This window comes from Saccopteryx leptura, chromosome 1, assembly GCF_036850995.1.
Source record: "Saccopteryx leptura isolate mSacLep1 chromosome 1, mSacLep1_pri_phased_curated, whole genome shotgun sequence".
In the NCBI taxonomy this organism is placed as follows: domain Eukaryota; kingdom Metazoa; phylum Chordata; class Mammalia; order Chiroptera; family Emballonuridae; genus Saccopteryx; species Saccopteryx leptura.
Genome location: NC_089503.1, coordinates 144641036 through 144664713, shown reverse-complemented (window position 1 = coordinate 144664713; position 23678 = coordinate 144641036). Strand labels below are relative to the sequence as shown.

At 39.8% G+C, this 23678-nt stretch overlaps 2 protein-coding genes across 4 annotated transcripts in view; both read right to left on the bottom strand.

Moving 5' to 3' along the window:
• The window catches only part of LOC136400275 (methylcrotonoyl-CoA carboxylase beta chain, mitochondrial), a 170278-nt gene that overhangs the window by 5937 nt on the left and 140663 nt on the right, over positions 1 to 23678 (bottom strand). The gene's annotated exons all lie outside the window — the stretch shown is intronic.
• Positions 1 to 23678, bottom strand: part of LOC136400285 (methylcrotonoyl-CoA carboxylase beta chain, mitochondrial-like) — a 72061-nt gene that overhangs the window by 5653 nt on the left and 42730 nt on the right. For 2 of the 3 annotated variants that reach the window (XM_066376678.1, XM_066376688.1), the window contains 6 exons: positions 13352 to 13424; positions 11962 to 12042; positions 8081 to 8143; positions 5014 to 5170; positions 4067 to 4181; positions 1757 to 1842 (listed from right to left, as the gene is read on the bottom strand). In XM_066376678.1, coding sequence (XP_066232775.1) covers positions 1757 to 1842; positions 4067 to 4181; positions 5014 to 5170; positions 8081 to 8143; positions 11962 to 12042; positions 13352 to 13424 — 575 coding nt within the window. Of the gene's footprint in view, positions 1 to 1756; positions 1843 to 4066; positions 4182 to 5013; positions 5171 to 8080; positions 8148 to 11961; positions 12043 to 13351; positions 13425 to 23678 lie in introns of all 3 variants that reach the window. The other variant, XM_066376695.1, reaches the window with a different exon arrangement.

Genomic DNA, 23678 nt, shown 5'->3' with positions numbered 1-23678 from the left:
GACATTTGCCCTCCAGCCTTGAATATAATCCATTAAAAAAATAATAATGTAAGTATAAAAATAATCAAGGATTCAGTCTTTCTCAAAATATGACTTAGACAGGGCTGAAAAAGATTAATGACTCACACAAAATATGCTATTTTTCAAAGTTTCAAATTTCAACTATTCTTGTGAATTCAGTCAAATCTTATGTTTAAAAAAAATGTAGGTGTGCTTACAATGTGTATTTTCTCTTAACCTTTTAAATGCTTTTATAATTCTTCTTTGCTTCTACTGGCTATTATAAAAAAGAAAAATATGTTTATTTCTCAAATCAAAGACTATAAAATATTTTGTTCTGAATTCAATGAATAACTCACCCCAAAAAACTATACCTGTAAGATTACTTGTTAAAATAAATATTTAAAAAAGAGCAACAGACTTTTAAAAAATTCCCTAATGGCATCATCTGAATTCTGAGACTAATTATGCTCTGGAAAATAAGCATGTTCACTCTTTGAACTCCCAGCACTAGAAGCAGTGCCTGCAACAAAAGACACGCTCACATCACTGAAATAAATTTTAACATTTGATTTACTTCTCTCCCTCCTCTTCAGTAAATGGCATAAATCACAGTGTAACCTTATTTTATTTTAATTTCTTTTTTTTTTATTTTTCCAAAGTGAGAAGTGGGGGGCAGGGGATTGGCAGACAGACTCCCACATGCGCCTGAATGGAACCCATCCAGCATGCCCATCAGGGGGCGATGCTCTGCTGCAATCTGAGCCATCTAGCCCCTGAGGTGGAGGCCATGGAGCCATTCTCAGCACCCAGGCCAGCTTTGCGCCAATGGAGCCCTGGCAGCAGGAGGGGGAGAGAGAGAGAGAAAAGGAGAGGAGTGGAGAAGCAGATGGACGCATCTCCTGTGTGCCCTGACTGGGAATCGAACCTGGGACTTCCACACACTGGGCTGACGCTCTACTGCTGAGCCAAACGGCCGAGGCCGCATAACTTAATTTTAAAAGACACAAATAGTTATTTTCTTTTTTCCCATCTGGACAAGGGATGAAATGAACCCATGAAGCTTATCCTTCAAATACAAAACATGAAAGTTGTTGACAACAGGAGACCTGCAAGCATGTGTCAGCAGGTCTCCAGCTGGGACAGGCCGGGATCACTTACCAGCTTATTCAGTGATATGAGAAACAAGCAGAATAAGATCTGCACAGGAGTGTGAGGGGATTACTTGGGGTTCACACACGGGCTCTGGCTGTGCCTAATCACCTCCTCAATGAACAAGCACTTGTTAACAAGTGCCAAATAGTCTGCAACCAATCGCATGCTTAAATGGGGTAAAAACAAAATAATCAAAGAAAGGGGACACAGGAGTCCACGGGTTTAAGCAAAAATTATAACAGAACTGATTCCGGAAAGTTACACGGCCAGGATTACAGCCCTTCACTTCCCTGCCCAGCCTGGCCCGCATCTGGCCGCGGTGCCCCTCCCGGCCCCAGACACCTCAAGGAACAATGGGAAGAGGGCTGGAGGCTGGCAGAATCAGACCAGTGGCGCTGGATCCATAGCCCAGCTTGGGAGAAGGGGCTGTGTTTCAGCAGCAGGCATTCCCATTACAGAGACAGCAGGACTAAATTGAGTCCTAATGTTATTTTTTGGCTCTCATAGCGGCTGGACCATCCTGGCTGCCCAACACTGTGAAGCTGCTGTCCTGACCACCAACACGCACGCAGCAAGGAGTTAGTCATTCTCTGGCTCCCACCTTGCACTGGAATAGTAAGGGTTGCCCTCCTCTTCAAACCTCTTAATGATGGGCTCTTTTAAAGCTGCTTCATCAGCACTGGAGAACTGAAAGAAAGGGACCATGAGTAAATACACTGCAGTGAACACGGATCCACCCAAGAGAACCTCAGAATAAAGGGATACAGGTGGCATGGATAATGCTACAACCAACATCTCAGGGAGTACAGCTTACAGGTGATGCTTTAACAAGTGTCTCTCACCTGAGACATGGCTATCGAATTAGTGAAACGTACATCTCCCTTATCAGGGACAACAGTCTGGGCTGTTCAATGATAGGTCAAAACCAAAGGTGTCATGTATTCCCGCACAGTCAGCCATACAAAGGAATTCTAATATATAACAAAAGGGCTACATTGCATTTAGCAGCTTCTGTTTAAGAAGTTGAAGAAATGGGGGATTTATCTTTCAAAACAGACAATTTTTTTTCTTTTTTTTTTTTAACAGAGACAGAGATAGTCAGAGAGAGGGACAGACAGGAACAGACAAAAAGGAACAGAGAGATGAGAAGCATCAATCATCAGTTTTTCGTTGTGACACCTTAGTTGTTCATTGATTGCTTTCTCATATGTGCTTTGATGGCGGGCCTTCAGCAGACCAAGTCACCCCTTGCTCGAGCCAGCAACCTTGGGTCCAAGCTGGTGAGCTTTTGCTCAAACCAGATGAGCCCACGCTCAAGCTGGCGACCTCGGGGTCTCGAACTTGGGTCCTCCAGATCCCAGTCTGACGCTCTATCCACTGTGCCACTGCCTGGTCAGGCCAAAACAGGCAAAATTTTAAACAATTTAAAGCCAAAAGGGATAAAATATCTACCATACCAAAAATAACCTCTTCAATTTCCCAGGCAGTTCAGATATTTTCCCCTAACATAAAATTTAATGGCTTGCCCATCAGTATTGCCAGAAACAAGGGATAATCACTTCAAATGTAAAAATCTTTATGCAAATTGAATTTGAAACCCTAAAACATACTTTCAACTTAAAAATATTCTACAACAAAACAAATGACTTATTTCAAATAAATTCAACCTTATGTTACATATTTTCCTAGTTTAATATCACTTATAGGTCAAGAATTAAGAGGGAGAACCACTAAAACCCTGTACTTTCTTATGTAAAAACAGATGAATTCATATATCTGTATCTCTACATAATTAAAAAACAACTATTTAGGAAGAGATAATCGTGCTGGGCTAAAATTAAAGACAAGTCTTCCAAATAACAGGTAGAACCATTTCCCCATCCTCCCCATTACCCCTTAACGCGCGTGTGCGCGCACACACACGCGCGCACACACACACACACACGCAGGCACACACACAGCTACAATACACACAGGTGTAAGCTTTCCTTTTGCTTGGACACTGCTCAATACTCAGGTGAATCTGAAACCTCAGTTGGTCTTCAGAGTTCCTGCTGCTAGAAGACAACTGAGGGTGTGAGGCACGGTGGGATGCGTTCAGGGAGGCAGGAACCACCCTGGCTCTTTATTAGCTACACCACCAAGTAGGCGCTGGACCAGCTGCTCCCTAAAGGGCAGGACTGACAGCCTGAGCAAACTGGCCTCCTCCATGTTGCCCCTTGTTAGGAAACAGTGCACCTAGCATTCAGGAACATGCAATCATTTTCAGGTCTTATGCTCACATAGAATAGTTAAAAGCTGTAACTAGTAAAAATTAATGCAAACTTTCAGGTGACTCTACAGAGACGCAAACAAAGGAATTCACTTGAAAAGCGGCCACTTGCTGATCTCCTTTGCATCAGGCTTCCAGCCCCTTTCCATCTGACTTCATTTACACCGTCACCCTTTAATACTGCTGATCAATTCCCACCAGAACCGAGCCCTCCCACGCCAGGTTTCCTTAACAACAACCTAAAAGTGAAAGAGGAAAAACTATTCTGCTGCTTTAGGTCATAAAATCAAAGAAGAAAACCAGATCTATTTAAAGCTCACTAACTGCGAATGACTAAGAACCAAACATCTTGATGCCTTGGCACTCGCAGTTTCTGAAGAGTTTCCTTGGAATTCTGAAACAGCAGCACATTGCCACAAGAAGGCACCTCAAATGAATTGGCGCTAAAAAGACAGACAGAGAAAGCGAAAGTCTCAACTCCTGAAACACTTCCAGGGCAGCGTCTTCTAAAGAGGGGCCCAGCACATTGGACCCTGGCCCCCGACACGGAGGGCCTCCGGATGCGGATGCGCTGCTCCCTGGTTCAGGGTGTGCGCTGGTGAAAGCCAGACCTGGGGACCGAGAAGAAATGGCATTTACCTCCTTCCCTTCCCGAGCTCTCTGGTCCTTGGCTACTGTTGCCAGCACAGTGGCCGCCTGCTCTCCTCCCATCACCGAGACACGAGCATTTGGCCACATGTAAAGAAATCTCGGGCTATGAGGGAAAACAATGAATGACCAAATTAATCCACTGTACAACACAGATTTTCAGGGGCCCATGTTTACCTTTTAAACTTCCAGGTGCACATGAAATCAGCTGGGAATTAAAAACATTCCAACGCCTGGAACCCACCCCAGGCTATCTCCAGAGGTGGGGCCTCAGAACGGTGACATTTTCTCAGTTCTCTAGGTGATTCTGATGCTGTTTGCATAAACTGTTTTTTTCCATTTCAAGGAGATTTACTGGGTACAGAAGTATTCCAAGCATGCCCTGTTATCTGTGGTCACGTCCTACTGTCCTGTCTAGAGCTGCTCACTTGTGCCTTCTCACTTTATCTTTTAGTTTCACCAGGGGAGCATCGAGTTTGTCAGCCTTTCAAACAAAGCAACCTTGGGCTTTCCTGATTCTTCCGTCTTATGTTTCTTCCTTATTATGTCCTATTTTCTATTTTTCTTGTGTTCAAAATGCTGTTCTTGGCCTTCCTGAGCTAGCTGCTGGCTCACTGATTTTCAGCCTTACTTCTTTCCATGGCATATTTATGTCTACATGCCTTTCTCAAAACATCTGGCCACATCACCGTAGCTAGGACAAGTAGCATTCTCATTAACAGTCATTTCAAAATGTTTCCTGATTTCCATCAGGGATTTATTCCCAATAGTACCTTTAATATTAAATTCCATTTCACTCCCCAGGATGATACAAATTATGGTATAACTGCTCAAGACCTATGAATGCCATTCTATATTTCAAATAAACTGGATCACTATTTATAATTGCAGCTGAGGGACGATGCTTTCCTTCAGAGAAAACTGTGACGATCACGTACCTATATGCTCTGCCACACATGCCGTAATTGCCAGCCCCGTAGGATCCCCCAATGATGACAGTTATTTTAGGCACATTGGCACAGGCTACGGCAGTCACCATCTTGGCGCCATCCTTGGCAATTCCTTCAGCTTCATAGTCCCTACCAACCATAAATCCTACGAGAGAGAACAGAAAGACAGCTTCTGGCTGACGGATTAATGTACAGAAGTCAATCCCACCAAGGCACTGGAAGGAAGGGCACCTCGTCAGATTACAGTTTACTATAGGCCTCTCAGCCTAACTAAAGACTGATAATGTGAAATAAACCCCCAGAAAAGATTGCTTTAAAAATAAAATAAAATGTTCTTCAAATGGCCTGGCCGGTGGTGGCACAGTGGATAAACATCAACCTGGAATGTCGAGGTCAGCGGTTCAAAATCCTGGGCTTGCCCGGTCAAGGCACATAAAGCAAGCAATCAATGAACAACTAAGGTGAAGCAACTATGAGTGGATACTTCTTACTCCCCCACACCTTTCCTCTCTCGGTAAAGTCAATGTTTAAAATAATAAATAAATAAAATTTTAACAGTTCTAATGGATGCAGTGATCTTCCAACAAGGTAAGGGTTCAATTTAATTTATCTTTAAGGAATTATCTCAAACCAGTAGCTTGGTGATGACCGAATGTGACATGGCACACTAAGGAAAAATACTGTAGTCAGCCGAGCAGGGAAGGTTCAGTATTCAGTGACCTGGTTCAAAAATACAGAGTGTTCCCTCTGAAGTGCTGCTTAAACTTTGATGAAATAGATTGTTTCATAGAGCTGCTAAGAGTCCCTGTCACTGCCTCAACAGCAAAGTGAAAGAAGTTTTCATTGTAATTATGGGATCCTTCTGCTCCTTCCAACTCCCATCTCTGCTGAAACTGGTCTGCAGCTGCACTGGCCTCCCAGCCGGGGGCTCCTCCCTCTTTGCCTCAAGACCACCAAGTCAGGCTTCACGTGTCTCCCTCCCACCTGGAGACTCACAAGCCCACTTGACTGTTACTGTTCTTGCTTCACAAACCTCCAGCTTCAAATCATCCCATTCAATCCGACCCGTTTTTATGGAGCACCTGTACTGCTGTGGATACAAAGGTAGTGACCGGACAGCCCTTGTCTCATCGGGCACTGTCTGCTTCCTCCAGCTACGCCTCCGAGCCTGCTGGGCACTCAGAATATATCAAACCTCCTTAATCTCCACTCCTGCAATATTCCCACAATAGCTCTCTCCAGTATCAGCACGCTAAGCTCTCACCCCACACCAGCCACTGCCCTTTTAGTACCTGCAGATGACTTTACCCTCAGAAACATAAAAAGACCCTGCATGGGCAGCTCGGGGTCTATTATAGCATCATCCCCACAACCCAAAGTTGTAGGTTCGATCCTCGGTAGGCCATACACAAGAATCAACTAATGAATGCATAAATAAGTGGAACAACAAACTGAAGCCTCTCTCTCTCCCTCCTTTTCTCTCTAAAATCAATAAATATATTAAAGAACAAGACTGAAGCCACCTCAGCTGGCTTTTTCCTTCCTTCTCCCTTCCCCCATACAAAACAACATAATCGTGCCCGTTTCTCCTTTACTCTCATCTTTGTGAAAGAAATCAGTTATTCACAGATTGTCCCTGAGCCCTCTTCTCTCTTCAAATGTAAATATATATTCTCTATTTACATAGCTTCAAATTCCGTTTCCACATTCTGATGATCCCTCCTTTTCACCTCCAGCTAATACACCTCTTCCGTGGTCGAGATTTTTCAACTGCCTACTACATGTCTTCAAATGGATGTCACACAGGTCCCTCAAGTGCAATGTAGCGAAACCAAACTCAGTCTCGTTCTTCTGCCCCCAACCCAGCCAAAAATGGAAAAATACAACAAAACAAAAAGTTGGGAGTCCTCCAAGCACACAGTTTAACTTATCGGCGGCCAATGAGTCACGGTTCATTATTAGACACAAGGCCCTGCCCTAGTGAAGTTTCAGAATTTTTTTTTTTTTATTCATTTTAGAGAGGAGAGGGAGAGACAGAGAGAGAGAGGAGAGACAGAGAGAGAGAAGGGGGGAGGAGCTGGAAGCATCAACTCCCATATGTGCCTTGACCAGGCAAGCCCAGGGTTTCGAACGGCGACCTCAACATTTTCCAGGTTGATGCTTTATCCACTGCGCCACCACAGGTCAGGCTCAAGTTTCAGAATTTTTATGTGCCGTTTTTTTTTTTTTACATTTTATTTATTCTTTTTTTTTAGAGAGAGAGAGGAAAGAGATAGAACAGAGGGAGGAGCAGGAAGCATCAACTCCCATATGTGCCTTGACCAGGCAAGCCTGGGGTTTCAAACCAGCGACCTCAGCGTTCCAGGTCGACGCTTTTACCCACTGCGCCACCACAGGTCAGGCCGTTATGTGCCGTTTTTACAAGGTTTGCCACATAGGGCCCTCTCAGGCTGCTGTCTGGATGTAACTCCTCTCAAAACTCATCTAACCAAGGATCTTAAAGTTAAGATGAAGATGTTTTAGCACCAGTAATATTTAAAGCTCTGTTGACTGTCAAGAGCCAAACTCCTTCTCATGACGATTTGCTTGATCCGAACAACTAATTAATAAGGCTGTTCTTCCTTTAAAATGGAGAAAATGATGGACGAGTTCGAAGACTGAAGAAAAAAAGTTTACAGCTAACCTGCTTATCTGAGTGTCTCCTGTATGTCAGGCACCATACAACACACAAGAAAGTGTAAACAGGAAAATCATGGAGTTCTACGAAAAAGAACTCCTGAACCACAAGGGACTTTAAATCATTTCATCCACCACGTTAAGATCATCTATGGAACATGAAATCCAGAGAGCTGTCATAGATAACACCATTCTTCGGAGTCAAAGTCCCCCCTGTGGATGTAATGTACAGTTTAGGAAATACAGTCAATAATATCGCAGTAACTATGGACAGAGACAGACGGTTCACTAGACTTACTGTGGTGATCACTTCTGAAGATATGCTGGACAGTGCAGCCCTGGAGTAAGTGTAACCAAACTGAATACATTATTTTCTTACCAGTAATGTTCTGAAGGAACAGCAGGGGGATCTTCTTTTGGCAGCATAACTGGATAAAGTGAGCTCCCTATAAGCAAGAAAGATGAAAGTCTTTTCAAAAGGGGGGTTAACCAGTCTGGGTCATCATGCCTCCTACAAATGCCACACTTGGGTCAAAGAGAAGAATACCGCTATTTGGCTTTTCTGACTGTAGTAATAGTAACAATAATATGCAGTGCTACCCATTATCAATGCACATGTGACTGTGGTTATACAGCATGTTTTGCAGTCACTTGTGTCATTAGGGGCACACGGCTGTAGGAAGCTGCTGTGACACAGATGAAGTCAATCACTAACATTCCATAGAGGAAGTAAAATTTAAGTAACAAAAAAGGACTGACTGCTTGTCTATGAGACTTTCTGAGCCTCACTATGAGATAACTATTTAGTTCTCCACTTTAAAAAAGATAAAATATAAGCCCTGCAGGAAAATCTATGATGATATTTATATTTAATGCTCACCTGAAATTCTTTCATACACCAAGATTATACTAAAATATATACCGTATTTCCCCTGTATAAGACGCTCCCATGTATAAGAGCCCGAATTTTGAAAAAAAAGTATTACATAAAGTTAATGAACTCAAGTTTTATTCATCATAAAATACATACAACTCATCACTGTCAAAACTCCCATCCATTAGCTTGTCCTTATCTGTGTCTGATGACTAATCACTGTCTTCAACAGTGAGGGTAAAAACAAGTGCAAAAAAATGGGAAATGCAAGTGAAAAAACCATAACCACTGTATAAGATGCACCCAGTTTTTAGACCCCAAATTTTTCGAAAAATGGTGCGTCTTATACATGGGGAAATACTTACATCTCTCTTACCAATATATCCCAAATAAATGGAATTTTAGATAAATGTTGGAGACCTTCTAACCTTGAGTTTAGGAAACTGTTTAATGATACAAAAATGTAGTCCTTCCCTGTCCTCTAATCATTATGTGAGTAAGAACACTCTTATAAATTATTTCCTTTGTATTTTACCATCTATTCGCAGATCCCTTTAACTCTGCTGGAAATGCTTGGCAGGTACAAAATTTCAAAGCATTTGCTCAACCTCAAATACAAGAATGCCAAAATCACAGACCTTTGATGCTTAGTTCTACATCTAAAACATCGGACTGAGCCAGGCTTAACTCCTCCATGTTTATTTGCGCCAAACCACCAAATAAAGCTAGGTAAAGTATGTTGGCCTCAGCCTGACAGTTCCTCTATTGTAATAAATGTATTATATGTTCATTAAAAGTCATTAGTTCAGTAATATTTAATATTTTAGAAAACACTCTATATATATATATACTATTAAATAAAAATAAGCAATACCTCTATATATAGTAAGTCCATACTTAATGGTGTTAAAGGTTTTGCAACTTTAAGCAAAATGACACAAAAAAACCCATTTTATCATAGGATCCTATGGCATCTCATCAATGTTATAATGAATTTGTTTTTCTAGAACCTACTGTATGTGGACACTTCAATTTCATTTTTTTAAAGGGAGACTGTTTTGCCCGACCTGTAGTGGCGCAGTGGATAAAGCACTGATCTGGAATGCTGAGATTGGCAGTTGGAAACTCTGGGCTTGCCAGGTCAAGGCACATATGAGAAGCAACTACTATCAGTTGCTGCTTCCTGCTCTTCCCCCACCTTTCTCTCTCTCATTCTTTCTATCTCTTCTCTCTCTCCTCTCTATAAAGTCAATAAATAAAATCTATTAAAAAGGGGGATTGTTTTGAGCGAAAGGCAATTTTAGCTTCAGGTTCAAAAGACGCTTCTGCTCCTCCTTTTAGAAGAACTTGAATAGGGGCCTTCACCCACAATACGAGAGTATCACTGATGTATGGCAGCTACCTGGCAGGGAAAATTTCTATTTACTAAAACATCTGCTCTCCATATCATCCTGCAATGACCTGTGAAGCCCCCAAGGTGCACTACCTCCTCCCCAGCTCAGAATATCTTACAGATCTAGATTCGCCTTTCTGTCTCTGACTCTCTCACGTATGTGGGCTTCCTATATACGTGTTAAATTTGGTTATTTTATCTTGCTAGAAAAAGGTGTGGGGGACACTAAGTAACCATTATAAAATGTTACTCAAGATTATTTCTGGTATGAGTATAGGTGATTTTTATTTTCATTATTTTTACTTTCTTGTTTTTGTCTTAGAATTGTAGTGTGGGGAACAATAATGATCAGCAGAATATAGAAACTAACCTTACTGATAAAACATTCCCTCTAAGACAATTCTTCCTCAACAGGGTCTGAAAGAGCTTAGCTGTTACCTGCATCAATGTGAGACCATTAACCTTGTTATTTCCTCCATCATTAGAAGTAGAAAAACAAGGCTAGACATTTTTTTCCTTAAGAAAAAACTTTATCAAATAAGTACATTAACTACATTTATTCAAGTTAGGCAAATGAGACAATGGTGTATGAAACTGAATACTAACCCAAAAGACATTTGTGAATTCCCTATTTCAAAACCAGAGCTTCAGTAACAAAACCCACTACCTTCCCATTTCCAAAGAGTGAAAACAGTATCAAGTTAAACTAAGGATGGGAGAGAATAGAACAAACAGATCATGTCTCAGAACCACCTGGAAAGTACCTTTGAATTCCTCACATGTATTAAGCACCAGGGAGCGAAACACTTTCAAGACAAGTATTCTTATATTCCTAGAATATGTAAATGTCATTCAAGCAGCTGTAACTCAAATATAAGAACTTTCCTTAAAATTCTTTTGAACTTTTTAAAAATTGATTTTAGAGAGAGAAAGGAAGGGAGAGAGGGAGTGTGAGAAGAAGAGAGAGAGACTGAAAGAGATCAGTTTGTTGTTCCACCCCTTTATGCCATCATTGGTTGATTCCTGCATGTGCCTGACAGGGTATCAAGCCGGCAATGTTGGCATATTGGGTCAGTGCTCTAACCAACTGAGCTACCCAGCCAGGAATTTATTTTGAGAGTACATTTATTAAAGCTGGGTACAGTAAAACAAGGAAGGGCGTAGGGTAAAAGAAACAACAAGAGAGAGCCTAGGTGGTGCTGCTTTGGCTCACTGGTAAGTCAGAAAAAAGGGGGGCCTTAAAGACAGTTCAGGGCCCTGCCGGTTGGCTCAGTGGTAGAGCGTCAGCCTGGCGTGCAGGAGTCCTGGGTTCGATTCCCGGCCAGGGCACACAGGAGAAGCGCCCATCTGCTTCTCCACTCCTCCCCCTCTCCTTCCTCTCTTCCCCTCCCACAGCCAAGGCTCCAGTGGAGCAAAGTTGGCCCAGGCGCTGAGGATGGCTCTGTGGCCTCTGCCTCAAGTGCTAGAATGGCTCTGACTGCGGCAGAGTGACGCCCCAGATGGGCAGAGCATTGCCCCCTGGTGGGCATGCCAGGTGAATCCCGGTCGGGCACATGCGGGAGTCTGTCTGATTGCCTCCCTGTTTCTAACTTCGAAAAAATAAAAAAAATAAAAAAAATAAAAAATAAAAATAAAAAATAAAGACAGTTCAGGGGTTAGCCCAAAAGGAGCTGCCACTGCCCACTGCTATGCTGGTTGCAAGTCTCATGGGGACGCTTACAATTTAGAAGATGTAGCCTGAGAAGAAGGCGTGGTTGTGGCCTGAGAGGGAGAGCATGATTGAACTTTTACTAGTGCTCACGATCCTTCGTTATGTTTGTGTAAACCTTCACAAAACAGTTTCAAACACTAACGCACGCACACACATACATGACCATGCACACACACACACTATTCCTTTTTCCAAAGGCACCTGGTTAAATGTCTTAAAGCTTTTATGCAATAAATTTTCATGCTTTTAAAAGAGAAAATCTTGAAACCTGTTTATCAGTACTTGCCTTTTTTGCAGATTCAGAAAAAAGAACTCCATTATTTCCAATGATACCAATTGGGTAGCCAAATATTCTGGCAAATCCTCAAAAGAAAATTGAAGTATAGGTTTATGTATTTCAGAAGGCTTTTAAGTCACAACAAACAGACATGTTCAACACTCTTTAATTTCAAATCAAAGTTTTAAATGTAGAGATTTTGTCTATGGTAAAAAAAAAATCAGCTCATGTCACATTTTATTTCTAAGGTACTGGAGTCTGGGTTTTTTGCTTTCTTGAAAGGGGTGCTTTCCATACGTGACCCCGTTAAGGCACATATGAGGAGCAATCAATGAACAAGTAAAGTGATGCAACTACGAGTGGATGCTTCTCATCTCTTTCTCTTCCTGTCTCTCATGCTAGAAAAAAAAATGACAAGGACAACCAATCTATCTTTGAGAAAGAAGCAGAAATAGCTTTGACTTGCTTTAAACTGCTGCCCAATGAGAGCTACATCCTGAACTAGTAAAGGACAAATCCTGTCCATGTATCAAACAAAAGCTCTTAATCACTTAACACCTAAATGCAAAAACATAAATTCCACTCCCAATGCAAACACTTCTCTTGTTCACAAATCACACCAGGAGAAAGTGAGGTGACTTAGACATAAGCCTCAGTTTGTAACTTGTATTTTTGTAGCTAGTTGTTCATCCATTCTGAACTGTTGTCTTCAAACTAACTGCTACATTTCCGAGCTCTTAAAAGACCAAATAAAATGCCCACATTTGTTTTGCCATTTGTCCAAGATAGATTATTATAGATCTAGCATCTATGTTTCAAAAACTTTTCTTCGCAGGCCTAAAACTTAACACTTTAGATGAACGAATTAGCTTTTATAAATATCCTTGTTTTATTTTTTTCATATTTGTTATTCTGTCCTGTATTCTGGATCTAGTGTTTGCATAAATCAACATAATACCTACACAGAAGCTGTAAGAGGGTTTAACTCAGTCTATATTCTCCTGGGAAGGTGAAACATCATACAAATCTTCCCAGTTGAATTAGAGGCTAAATAATAAAAAAGTACTGAAATTCTCAAAATAATTATAGTTATCTAGAGAAACAAAAAGAACAAATATTTCTGCTAATTTTACTATGATAAGAAACTTTTCATAGATAATGCTGCTAAATCACAGATAAGGGCCTACACCTCAGCATCTAGACATCATCACTTTAAATTCTGGGTTCATGAAGCCATTCAGCTACAAATGATCTTTACAAAACAGCTCCCTTTAAATATAAACTCACACATTTGTACTGCTCTAAATAACAAACCTCATGCCAAGTGCATGAGGTAAGACATCACTTATTTTCTAAGCATCACAAAATTTCGTATTCAATTCTTCATCTGTATACCTGTAACTAATGTGTCTCCATATAAGGCTTTGAACTCATTGAATCTGCTCCCATCCACGATTCTAGCAATGACCTAAGAGGAAAAAATAACAGTGTCTCTGAGAAAATGTATTACAAAAGAACTGTTACATTAAAGTTATTTATAAGGAAAACAAATTTATAATAAAGTCGTCACAAAAAATTTCATTCTACACACAAAAATCTTCTCACTAGAATTTCAATTTATACGCATGAAGTCACTCTGGACTCTGATTGTACACTTCACCATAAAGCAATAGCACCACGTTGCATACCAGAGAAGCAGAGACTCCATGGGCTGGTTGCTAGACTCAAAGCTTCACTGGCTGTTCAAATCTACCAGCCCAGGGTCAGGGATTCAATCAGAAAGCAAGGTATAGAGCTAGGAGTCAGAAGACTTAGTTAGGCGCCAACTTTAAGTATCACATGATTTGTGTACCTGGAGTAAGACACTTCAACCCTCTGATCTCAGCTCTCGCTTCTGCAAAGATGAGACAAGGCTATGAAGATGTGAAGACCTAGTAGTAAAGTAACCTAATAAAATAGGGCTAAGATGAAGAACAAGCTCTGAGTCTCAGCCCACCACTGAGAAATGAGTCACAGTCTGGTTATCCAAAATCCTCTAGGCCTCAATTTCCTTATCTGTTTTGCAAAAAAGGGTAACACTTTAAAGTGCTAACTACAGCTCACTTTAGGGTTGTCATTAAAAGGTAGCTAGTATTATTAAACCTTTGAAGGGGTTCAGAACAGGCCTTCCCAAGACGTGCTATTTTAGTTTGGAGATTATTTTGAGCTAAAGAAAACCAAACCCTGCAGGCTCATAAGAAACTTGTACACCTCCACTGAATAATTGAGATGAGCGGCCTTGCCCACACTGAGAGTTATCACTGACCTACCTCTAAGACGGGGCAAAATTCTAATTACTGAACATCTGCTCTTGTTACCGTCCCGCAAACACTTTCCTCCCCTCTGAGGTTCCGAGACACCTTTCCTCAGTCTGAGCTCCAAATGCCTTTCGTACCTAATTCTAACTTCCCGTCTCCGAACCTCTCGTGTCTTTGCGTCTCTGACTCTGTTGTACATGAGGGGGGGCCCATACACACACGCCTAATTAAATTTGGCTGCTCTCTCTTATTAATATAATCTGCCTTGTGTAGATTTAATTATTAGACCAGACTAAAGAACCCTGATGGGTGGAGGGAACTTTCTTCCTTCGCCATACCTCAATAAGGTTCACTGATTCTGAATCAGATATACTTAAAGAATCATCTCATAGATATATGTGTGTGTGTGTATTATGTGTGTGTGTGTGTGTGTGTGTGTGTGTGTGTGTGTGTGTAATTAACCTAAAGGGAACAGAAATTACTAAATAGTTCATTGTTGGGGATCATCATTATACATTAGGACTATTTCAAAGATTTTCATATAAGAAGCATATTCCAAATTGCTTTATGATACATGTCATTTTTCTATCTAGTTCAAACTTTATTTTTCCTATTTACCACATCGACCTAAGCCTTCTTTTGCAAGATGCAAGAGTTCAAAAATGAATGAATGAATGCTTGCTTCCCAATATCTTTCTTTCCAATTATACAGTGGAACTATGACAGACATTTGTTCTGAGTTTGTACCTACAAAATGGTACCTATTAAAAACAATCAACACATAATAGCTACCATTCTTCCACATGAAGATGAAGGTACTCAAAGGGCACAACAGCAGAGGGTCACTTAGTATGAAACTAACTTCTATTTGCTTGACGACGAACATCACCAGCCACATAAAATACAGAAACTCACCTTCACAAGGATTCAAACTTCAGAAAGCAGACCTGTCATGTACAGTAGTACTACTATTTTGTATCTAGAAACAGAAATCAGTGCTCCGAGTATCAACCCCAGAAGCACTGACTAAGGAAACAAGGGCTAGAACCTGGGTTTTCTAGTTCCTATTCTGTGGTCCTGTCCCACAGCTCTGTACACTGCAAAGACTTACACACAGGCCACTTTGTTGTTATCAAAAAATATAATATTTTTTATATTATCACCACAATGATGAACATGAGGTAACAAAAGGTAGAAGTCCCGGATACTATTTCAGAAGGCAAAAGCCTATCTTATAAATAATCTCATTAAAATGAAACGGAACTACCATGAAATCATGGATTTGCATCTGTTTGGCTCTTTTCTGCACTCCTAGTACCCGAAACAATACCTTCATAGAACAAGTACTCAATAAATATTGTTGAATAAAGAAAAATGTGGTTATTCTTTTTTTTTTTAATTTTTTTTTTACAGAGACAGAGAGAGAGTCAGAGAAAGGGATAGATAGGGACAGACAGGAACAGAGAGAGATGAGAAGCATCAATCACCAGCCTTCCCTTGTGACACCTTAGTTGTTCATTGATTGCTTTCTCATATGTGTCTTGACCATGGGCCTTCAGCAGACTGAGCAACCCCTTGCTTGAGCCAGCGATCTTGGGTCCAAGCTGGGGACCTCGGGGTCTCGAACCTGGGTCCTCTGCATCCCAGTCTGATGCTCTATCCACTGCACCACCGCCTGGTCAGGCTATTCTTAAAAATAATAAATTCTTAACCATCTAGAAAACTTTGCCATCTAGAACAACTCATTTGTCAAGTACATCAGATGATAAGTACCATTTTTTCCGTGCCTGTAATCAACTGAAAAGTCAAGCTAAAATCCTAATTCTAAAAGTTATAGTTAACTGAGTCACCTTGTTAACCCTTTTAGTACAAACGTTCATGTATGTCCTCGTGCCTCCTGACCATCCAGAGTACAGTCGTACATGTATGTCTTTAAACTTGGAGCTGGAGCAGTAAAGGCGTGCATACACGCCTCCCTTTCAGAAGCATTATAGCATGTGTTGCCATCTACCCTGGAGGCTGGTGAGCCCAATTATCACTATAAAGTATGTCTAAAGAGTGCCACCACCATATATACTCGTAACTACGTTCAGCCTTGAGTACATGGCATACCATATGTAGCTGCCATAGTTCTGTTGACAGAACTTATTGCATTCACAGCTGGTTTTTGTCATTTTATGTTATTATTGTTGTTCTAATACCATGATATTCAAGATCTTACATGGTACAATTGTTGCTTTTATAATTTTTTGCTTTTTCCTCAATAATATACATCATTCATTCGTCTAAAATTTTCAGCTCTTCCCCAGGAAAGATGCTGAGACATAATCAGGCAGTAAGGCTAGCTCTGAAGATAGTCATGATATCTTGACAAATGCAGAGTCTGATGATGAATATTCATCTTGCAATGATAGTGATTTCACTGATGAAATCATTAATTCTTTGTATGATGAAAGTTCTTCTGATCTTGGGCCAGCAACACAAGCAAAAAGGACTCATGTGACACCAGATAAACCACTTGTATTGAGGAAGTGGAAGTCCGCAGAAAAGTTTCTTCCAACAATTTCTCCTGTCTTTGATGATTCAAATTCAGGTATTTTCGATAGTTTTTCTCAGAAACTGGATGATGCTGATGACAATAGACTGGAAATTTAAATTTTCAAAGAGATTGTTGACGAAGGTTTTCTGAGCAAAATTGCAATTGAAATGAATAATTATAAATTTATTCTTGAAAATACAGACATAAAAGAAAATCAAAGTTACACAAGTAGAAAGGAATTACTGTAGAAGATTTGTATGTTTTTATAGCTCTTCTTATGTTGATGGGGCACATAGAAAAGAACAGACTGAAGGACTACTGGCCAAAAAATTCTTTGATTGAAACGCCAATCTTTGGAAAAATTATGTCGTTGGATAGTTTTCAACTGACACTACAATTGTTGCACTTTTGTGATAACAATATTCAACCCCAAGGTGATCGACTGTATAAAATTAGGGCTGTTGTAGACCACTTCAGAAGACAATATCAGTCCATTCTTTATCCATTTAGAAATTTGTGCATCGATGAAAGCATAGTGGCTTTGAAAGGGCGCATTCAATGGAAACAGTTTATTCCATCTAAATGGCATAAATTTGGGATAAAGATGTTCCTTCTTCATGACTGTGAAATGAGATTTGTCCTTGACCACATAGTTTATACAAGGAAGGAAACTGAGATTGAATATGATGAAAAAGTTGGAATCTCAGGTTCTGTGGTAAAGACATTACTTATTCCTTACACAGGAAAAAAACCATAATGTCTACCTTGACAATTCGTATACAAATCCTAATTTGTTTGAATATTTACATGAAAACAGAACTGGTGTTTGTGGTACCGTTAGAAAAAACCGAAAGGAATGCCCAGTTTCCTAAGAATATAAAAAAGGGCGAATCCGTCTCAAGACATACTACAATCATGTTAACTCAAAGATGGCATGACGAAAGAGAGGTCAACATGCTAACTACAACTCATGAACACTTGATGAGTTAAACTGGCAAAATGATTATACTACTGGCAAAGCACTACCAAGCCACTAAGTGTGGTTAGGTATAATGAAAATATAGGTTTGATTGACAAGGCTGATAAGCAAGTAAGTTTCGCAGGAAATATAAGAAAAATCATGAAATGGTATATAAAACTTTTTTTTCATGAAATTGACATTGCTGCTTTGAACTCATACACTGTGAGCCAGAGGAAGACTGGAAGAAGACCACAGCTATCTGACTTCAGACTGAAGCTCACTGTTCAGCTTTTGGAGGAGTTTGTGAAAGAGAGGAAATCACCCAGAGGAGGCCGACCATCGTCAGTAGGAGACAGCCTTCGTCTTTCAGGGCATCACTTCCCAAAGCCAGTCCCTGCCACAGCCTCAAAGGATTAGCTAGGTCGAAAATGCTCCGCATGTCAGCACACTACAAGGAGGAAGCATAACCCGAGGCACACAGGGTGGTGTGCACTGAACATAACAAACCACTTTGCTGCATCCATGATTTGAGAAATACCACAGTCTGAAACATTTTTAAACATAAGGAATAAATAAAAATACCTCTAAATTGTCCTAAGAATATCATCATATGTGAGTACATATTTGAGATTCTGCTAGTAACAATACTTTTTATTTACAGATGGTAGGTATGCAAAAATTGCATAACAAAAATTTTTATTTTAAAAATGTGTAAAGCAACATTAAAAAAAGGCAAATGTATGTTCTTCTTGTTTCCCTAAATTGGTTATCAAACAAACATGATTTTAAGTTAATAAAACTGAAACTAATTTCATTTTTTGAAAAATACTCACTCCTGAGGGTCAGCGAGCATGAAAAAAACTCACTACTCAAAGGGTTAAATAGGAACTCCAAGAATATCCAGGATTTAAGTCCTTCTAACAAAACAAAACAAACAAAAAAAGACCCTCAACAACAATAGGTTATTTCCTAAATAAATAATTATATACATCCATGAGAGAAATACTGAGTACCTACCACATTGCCAGGTACTTTTATATAAAGAATTAGGATCTAGTTATGGAAAATGTTTCATGAGGAACCTTTAAATAATGGGGAAATGTTTGTAATTTAAACTGGAAAAGTATACTATCTCAACTATGTAAAAATGTATGTACATACACATTAAGCCAAAACACCAAAATATTGGCTGCTTTCTCTGAATGGTGAAATTACAAGCAATTTTATTTTATATTTTTCTGTATTTCTATATTTCACAATTAGTATAATAATAGTTTTATAGTCAAAAGTAAAAGTAACAAAATGGAAGACAAGCTGGTATTACAAAGATTTTGTAGCTTAAAAAGTATTCTGCCAGATACAGATACTGAACGAAATAAAAGATGACATGCTATATGCAGAGGCGAAAAGTATGACCAGTGTTGAGCATATAAAGTATATTATGCTCACTTTGTTAAAGATGGCACTGCCCACATGGAAGTCAATCGCCCAGGTGATATTAATGTGTTGGGGCGGGCTGTGGGCAGGCAGGATCCTTGTAGCCTGGGGCTTGGTTTTAGGACTAAGCCTTTCTCACCCTTTTTGATGTGGGGTGGTGAAATCCCATCATGCCTCAGATAGGTGACTTTGTATTAGAGACTTCCTTGTTTGTATATTGGATTAAAGGTTTTGATTTCTGCACTATAAACTGGGGCAGACTGGGAGCTTGCTCTCTCAGTTCCTGAGATTAGCATTAGAGAGGAGAGCAGAGAAAGGCCATGTGGAGGAGGCCAGGAGAAGCAGCCAAGATAGCAGAGTGCTGAAGGAAAAGCCAGTTGTACAGAGAGAAGAAGATGGGGAACAGAGGTGAATAAGGCTGGTGAACTAGAAACCTTTGATTCTAGGAAAACTAGGATAGGTCAGTAGCTTTGTGAGCACTGAATGAGTGAGTTTTGGAGCCCAGTGTGTGTTTTTACTTGCCCGCTGGGTGCAAGCTAGGATTAAAGATGATGGCCCACCAGTTCTTGGCTCCATTGTTTCACTATCGTCTGTCCGAATCCAATGCGAACCTGCATGGGCCAGGCGGCTGTGATGGTGGCCCTGGCTACTGGCTTCACATTTGGCGTAGTCTGTGGCAGGATTCGGAGATCAGTATGGAGCCACCACCACCTTTGATGTGGATGGTAGAGGACTGGTTGCTGTTATGGTTCCCCATGGCTGTCCTTTTGGGGACTGTAGGCTGGCTGACTTTTACAGCCATGTGTGAGGAAACCAAGAGCTCTGTAGAAGAGGCTGCCTGGGACCTGCAAACCGAGCAGTAGAAGGAGCTGGAGCAAACGTGGGAGAAAGAGATGCCAACCCTGGAGCTGAAGCAAGCACCGGAGGAGGCCAACCAGGTTCGTGAGATTCCTTTGGAAATGAAGCAGATGCTAGAGAAGGAATCACAGGTTCGTGAGTTGGAGATTGCCCTGGATATTGTGGAGAGCCAGGAGCAGTGGGAGGCCGAGGCTGAGGCCGGGCCCAGGGCTGCAAGGCCGGCAGCAGGAGCTGATGCTTCCAGTTCCTCTTTGGAGGATGAGGAGAATCGGGCTGGAGTGGCAATCCGCAGTATCCAGAAGGTGAGAGCCCAGCAGCAAGGAGTACTTACTATGTTCCTGGTAGGTCTGCGATTTTGATGGTGGCCACGGCCACTGGTTTTACAACCAGCATAAGAAACGGGTTTGTTGCTATTTTGAAAGAAAAAAATTAATCACGAGATACTTACTTACCATTACATCATTCATCAAGAAGCCCTTTGTGTACAGACATTTCCAGAAGAAATTTGCAAAGTTATGGAATTGGTGATTAAGATTATCATCTCCATTATAGCTAAAGCTCTTAATCCTCGCCAATTTAAAGACTTTTTACTTAAAACAAAAACTGACAAAAATACAATCATACTTGGAGACCTCAATACACCGCTGACGGCTCTAGATCGGTAATCCAAACAGAGAATCAACAAAGATATAGTGGCCTTAAACAAAACACTAGAGCACCTGGATATGATAGACATCTACAGAACATTTCATCCCAAAGTGACTGAGTATACTTTTTTCTCCAGTGTACATGGATTATTCTCAAGAATTGACCATATGTTGGGCCACAAAAACAACATCAGCAAATTCAGAAAAATCGAAGTTGCACCAAGCATATTTTCTGATCATAAAGCCTTGGAACTAGAATTCAACTGCAAAAAAGAGGAAAAAAATCCCACAAAAATGTGGAAACTAAACAACATACTTTTAAAAAATGAATGGGTCAAAGAAGAAATAAGTGCAGAGATCAAAAGATATATACAGACTAATGAAAATGACAATATGACATATCAGAATCTATGGGATGCAGCAAAAGCAGTGATAAGAGGGAAGTTCATATCACTTCAGGCATATATGAACAAATAAGAGAGAGCCCAAGTGAACCACTTAACTTCACACCTTAAGGAACTAGAAAAAGAAGAACAAAGACAACCCAAAACGAGCCAAAGAAAAGAGATAATAAAAATCAGAGCAGAAATAAATGAAATAGAGAACAGAAAAACTATAGAAAAAATTAACAGAACCAGGAGCTGGTTCTTTGAAAAGATCAACAAAATTGACTAACCCTTGGCAAGACTTACCAAGGAAAAAAGAGAAAGAACTCATATAAACAAAATCCAAAATGAAAGAGGAGAAATCACCACGGACACCGTAGATATACAAAGAATTATTGTAGAATACTATGAAAAACTTTATGCCACTAAATACAACAACCTAGAAGAAATGGATAAATTCCTAGAACAATACAACCTTCCTAGACTGAGTCAAGAAGAAGCAGAAAGCCTAAACAGACCTATTAGTAGAGAAGAAATAGAAAAAACCATTAAAAATCTCCCCAAAAATAAAAGTCCAGGCCCTGACGGCTATACCAGTGAATTTTATCAAACATTCAAAGAAGACTTGGTTCCTATTCTACTGAAAGTCTTCCAAAAAAATGAAGAAGAAGCAATACTTCCAAACACATTTTATGAGGCCAACATAACCCTCATACCAAAACCAGGCAAGGATGGCACAAAAAAAGAAAACTACAAACCAATATCTCTAATGAATACAGATGCTAAAATACTAAACAAAATACTAGCAAATCGAATACAACAACATATTAAAAAAATAATACATCATGATCAAGTGGGATTCATCCCAGAATCTCAAGGATGGTTCAACATACATAAAACGGTTAACATAATACACCATATCAACAAAACAAAGAACAAAAACCACATGATCTTATCAATAGATGCAGAAAAGGCTTTCAATAAAATACAATACAATTTTATGTTTAAGACTCTCAACAAAATGGGTATAGAAGGAAAATATCTCAACATGATAAAGGCCATATATGATAAACCATCAGCTAACATCATATTAAATGGCACTAAACTGAAGGCTTTCCCCCTTAAATCAGGAACAAGACAGGGTTGTCCACTCTCTCCACTCTTATTTAATGTGGTACTAGAGGTTCTAGCCAGAGCAATCAGACAAGACAAAGAAATAAAAGGCATCCATATCGGAAAAGAAGAAGTAAAGGTATCACTTTTTGCAGATGATATGATCCTATACATCAAAAACCCCAAAGAATCCACAAAAAGACTACTAGAAACAATAAGCCAATACAGTAAGGTCGCAGGATACAAAATTAACATACAGAAGTCAATAGCCTTTCTATATACCAACAATGAAACAATTGAGAACGATCTCAAAAGAATAATCCCCTTCACGATTGCAACAAAAAAATAAAATACTTAGGAATAAACATAACAAAGAATATAAAGGACTTATATAATGAAAACTATAAACCATTGATAAGGGAAATCGAAAAAGATATAATGAGATGGAAGAATATACCTTGTTCTTGGTTAGGAAGAATAAATATAATCAAGATGGCCATATTACCCAAAGCAATATACAAATTTAATGCAATTCCCATCAAAATTCCAATGACATTTTTTAAAGAAATAGAGCAAAAAATCATCAGATTTATATGGAACTATAAAAAACCCCAAATAGCCAAAGCAATCCTAAAGAAAAAGAATGAAGCTGGGGGCATTACAATACCTGACTTCAAACTATATTATAGGGCCACGACAATCAAAACAGCATGGTATTGGCAGAAAAATAGACACTCAGACCAATGGAACAGAATAGAAGTCCAGAAATAAAACCACATATATATGGTCAAATAATTTTCGATAAAGGGGCCAACAACACACAATGGAGAAAAGAAAGCCTCTTCAACAAATGGTGCTGGGAAAACTGGAAAGCCACATGCAAAAGAATGAAACTGGACTACAGTCTCTCCCCCTGTACTAAAATTAACTCAAAATGGATCAAAGATCTAAACATTTAAGACCCGAAACAATTAAGTACATAGAAGAAGACATAGGTACTAAACTCATGGACCTGGGTTTTAAAGAGCATTTTATGAATTTGACTCCAAAGGCAAGAGAAGTGAAGGCAAAAATTAATGAATGGGACTACATCAGACTAAGAAGTTTTTGCTCAGCAAGAGAAACTGATAACAAAATAAACAGAAAGCCAACTAAATGGGAAATGATATTTTCAAACAGCTCAGATAAGGGCCTAATATCCAAAATATACAAAGAACTCATAAAACTCAACAACAAACAAACAATCCAATAAAAAAATGGGAAGAGGACATGAACAGACACTTCTCCCAGGAAGAAATACAAATGGCCAACAGATATATGAAAAGATGCTCATCTTCTTTAGTTATTAGAGAAATGCAAATCAAAACTGCAATGAGATACCACCTCACACCTGTTAGATTAGCTATTATTAACAAGATAGGTAATAGCAAATGTTGGAGAGGCTGTGGAGAAAAAGGAACCCTCATACACTGTTGGTGGGAATG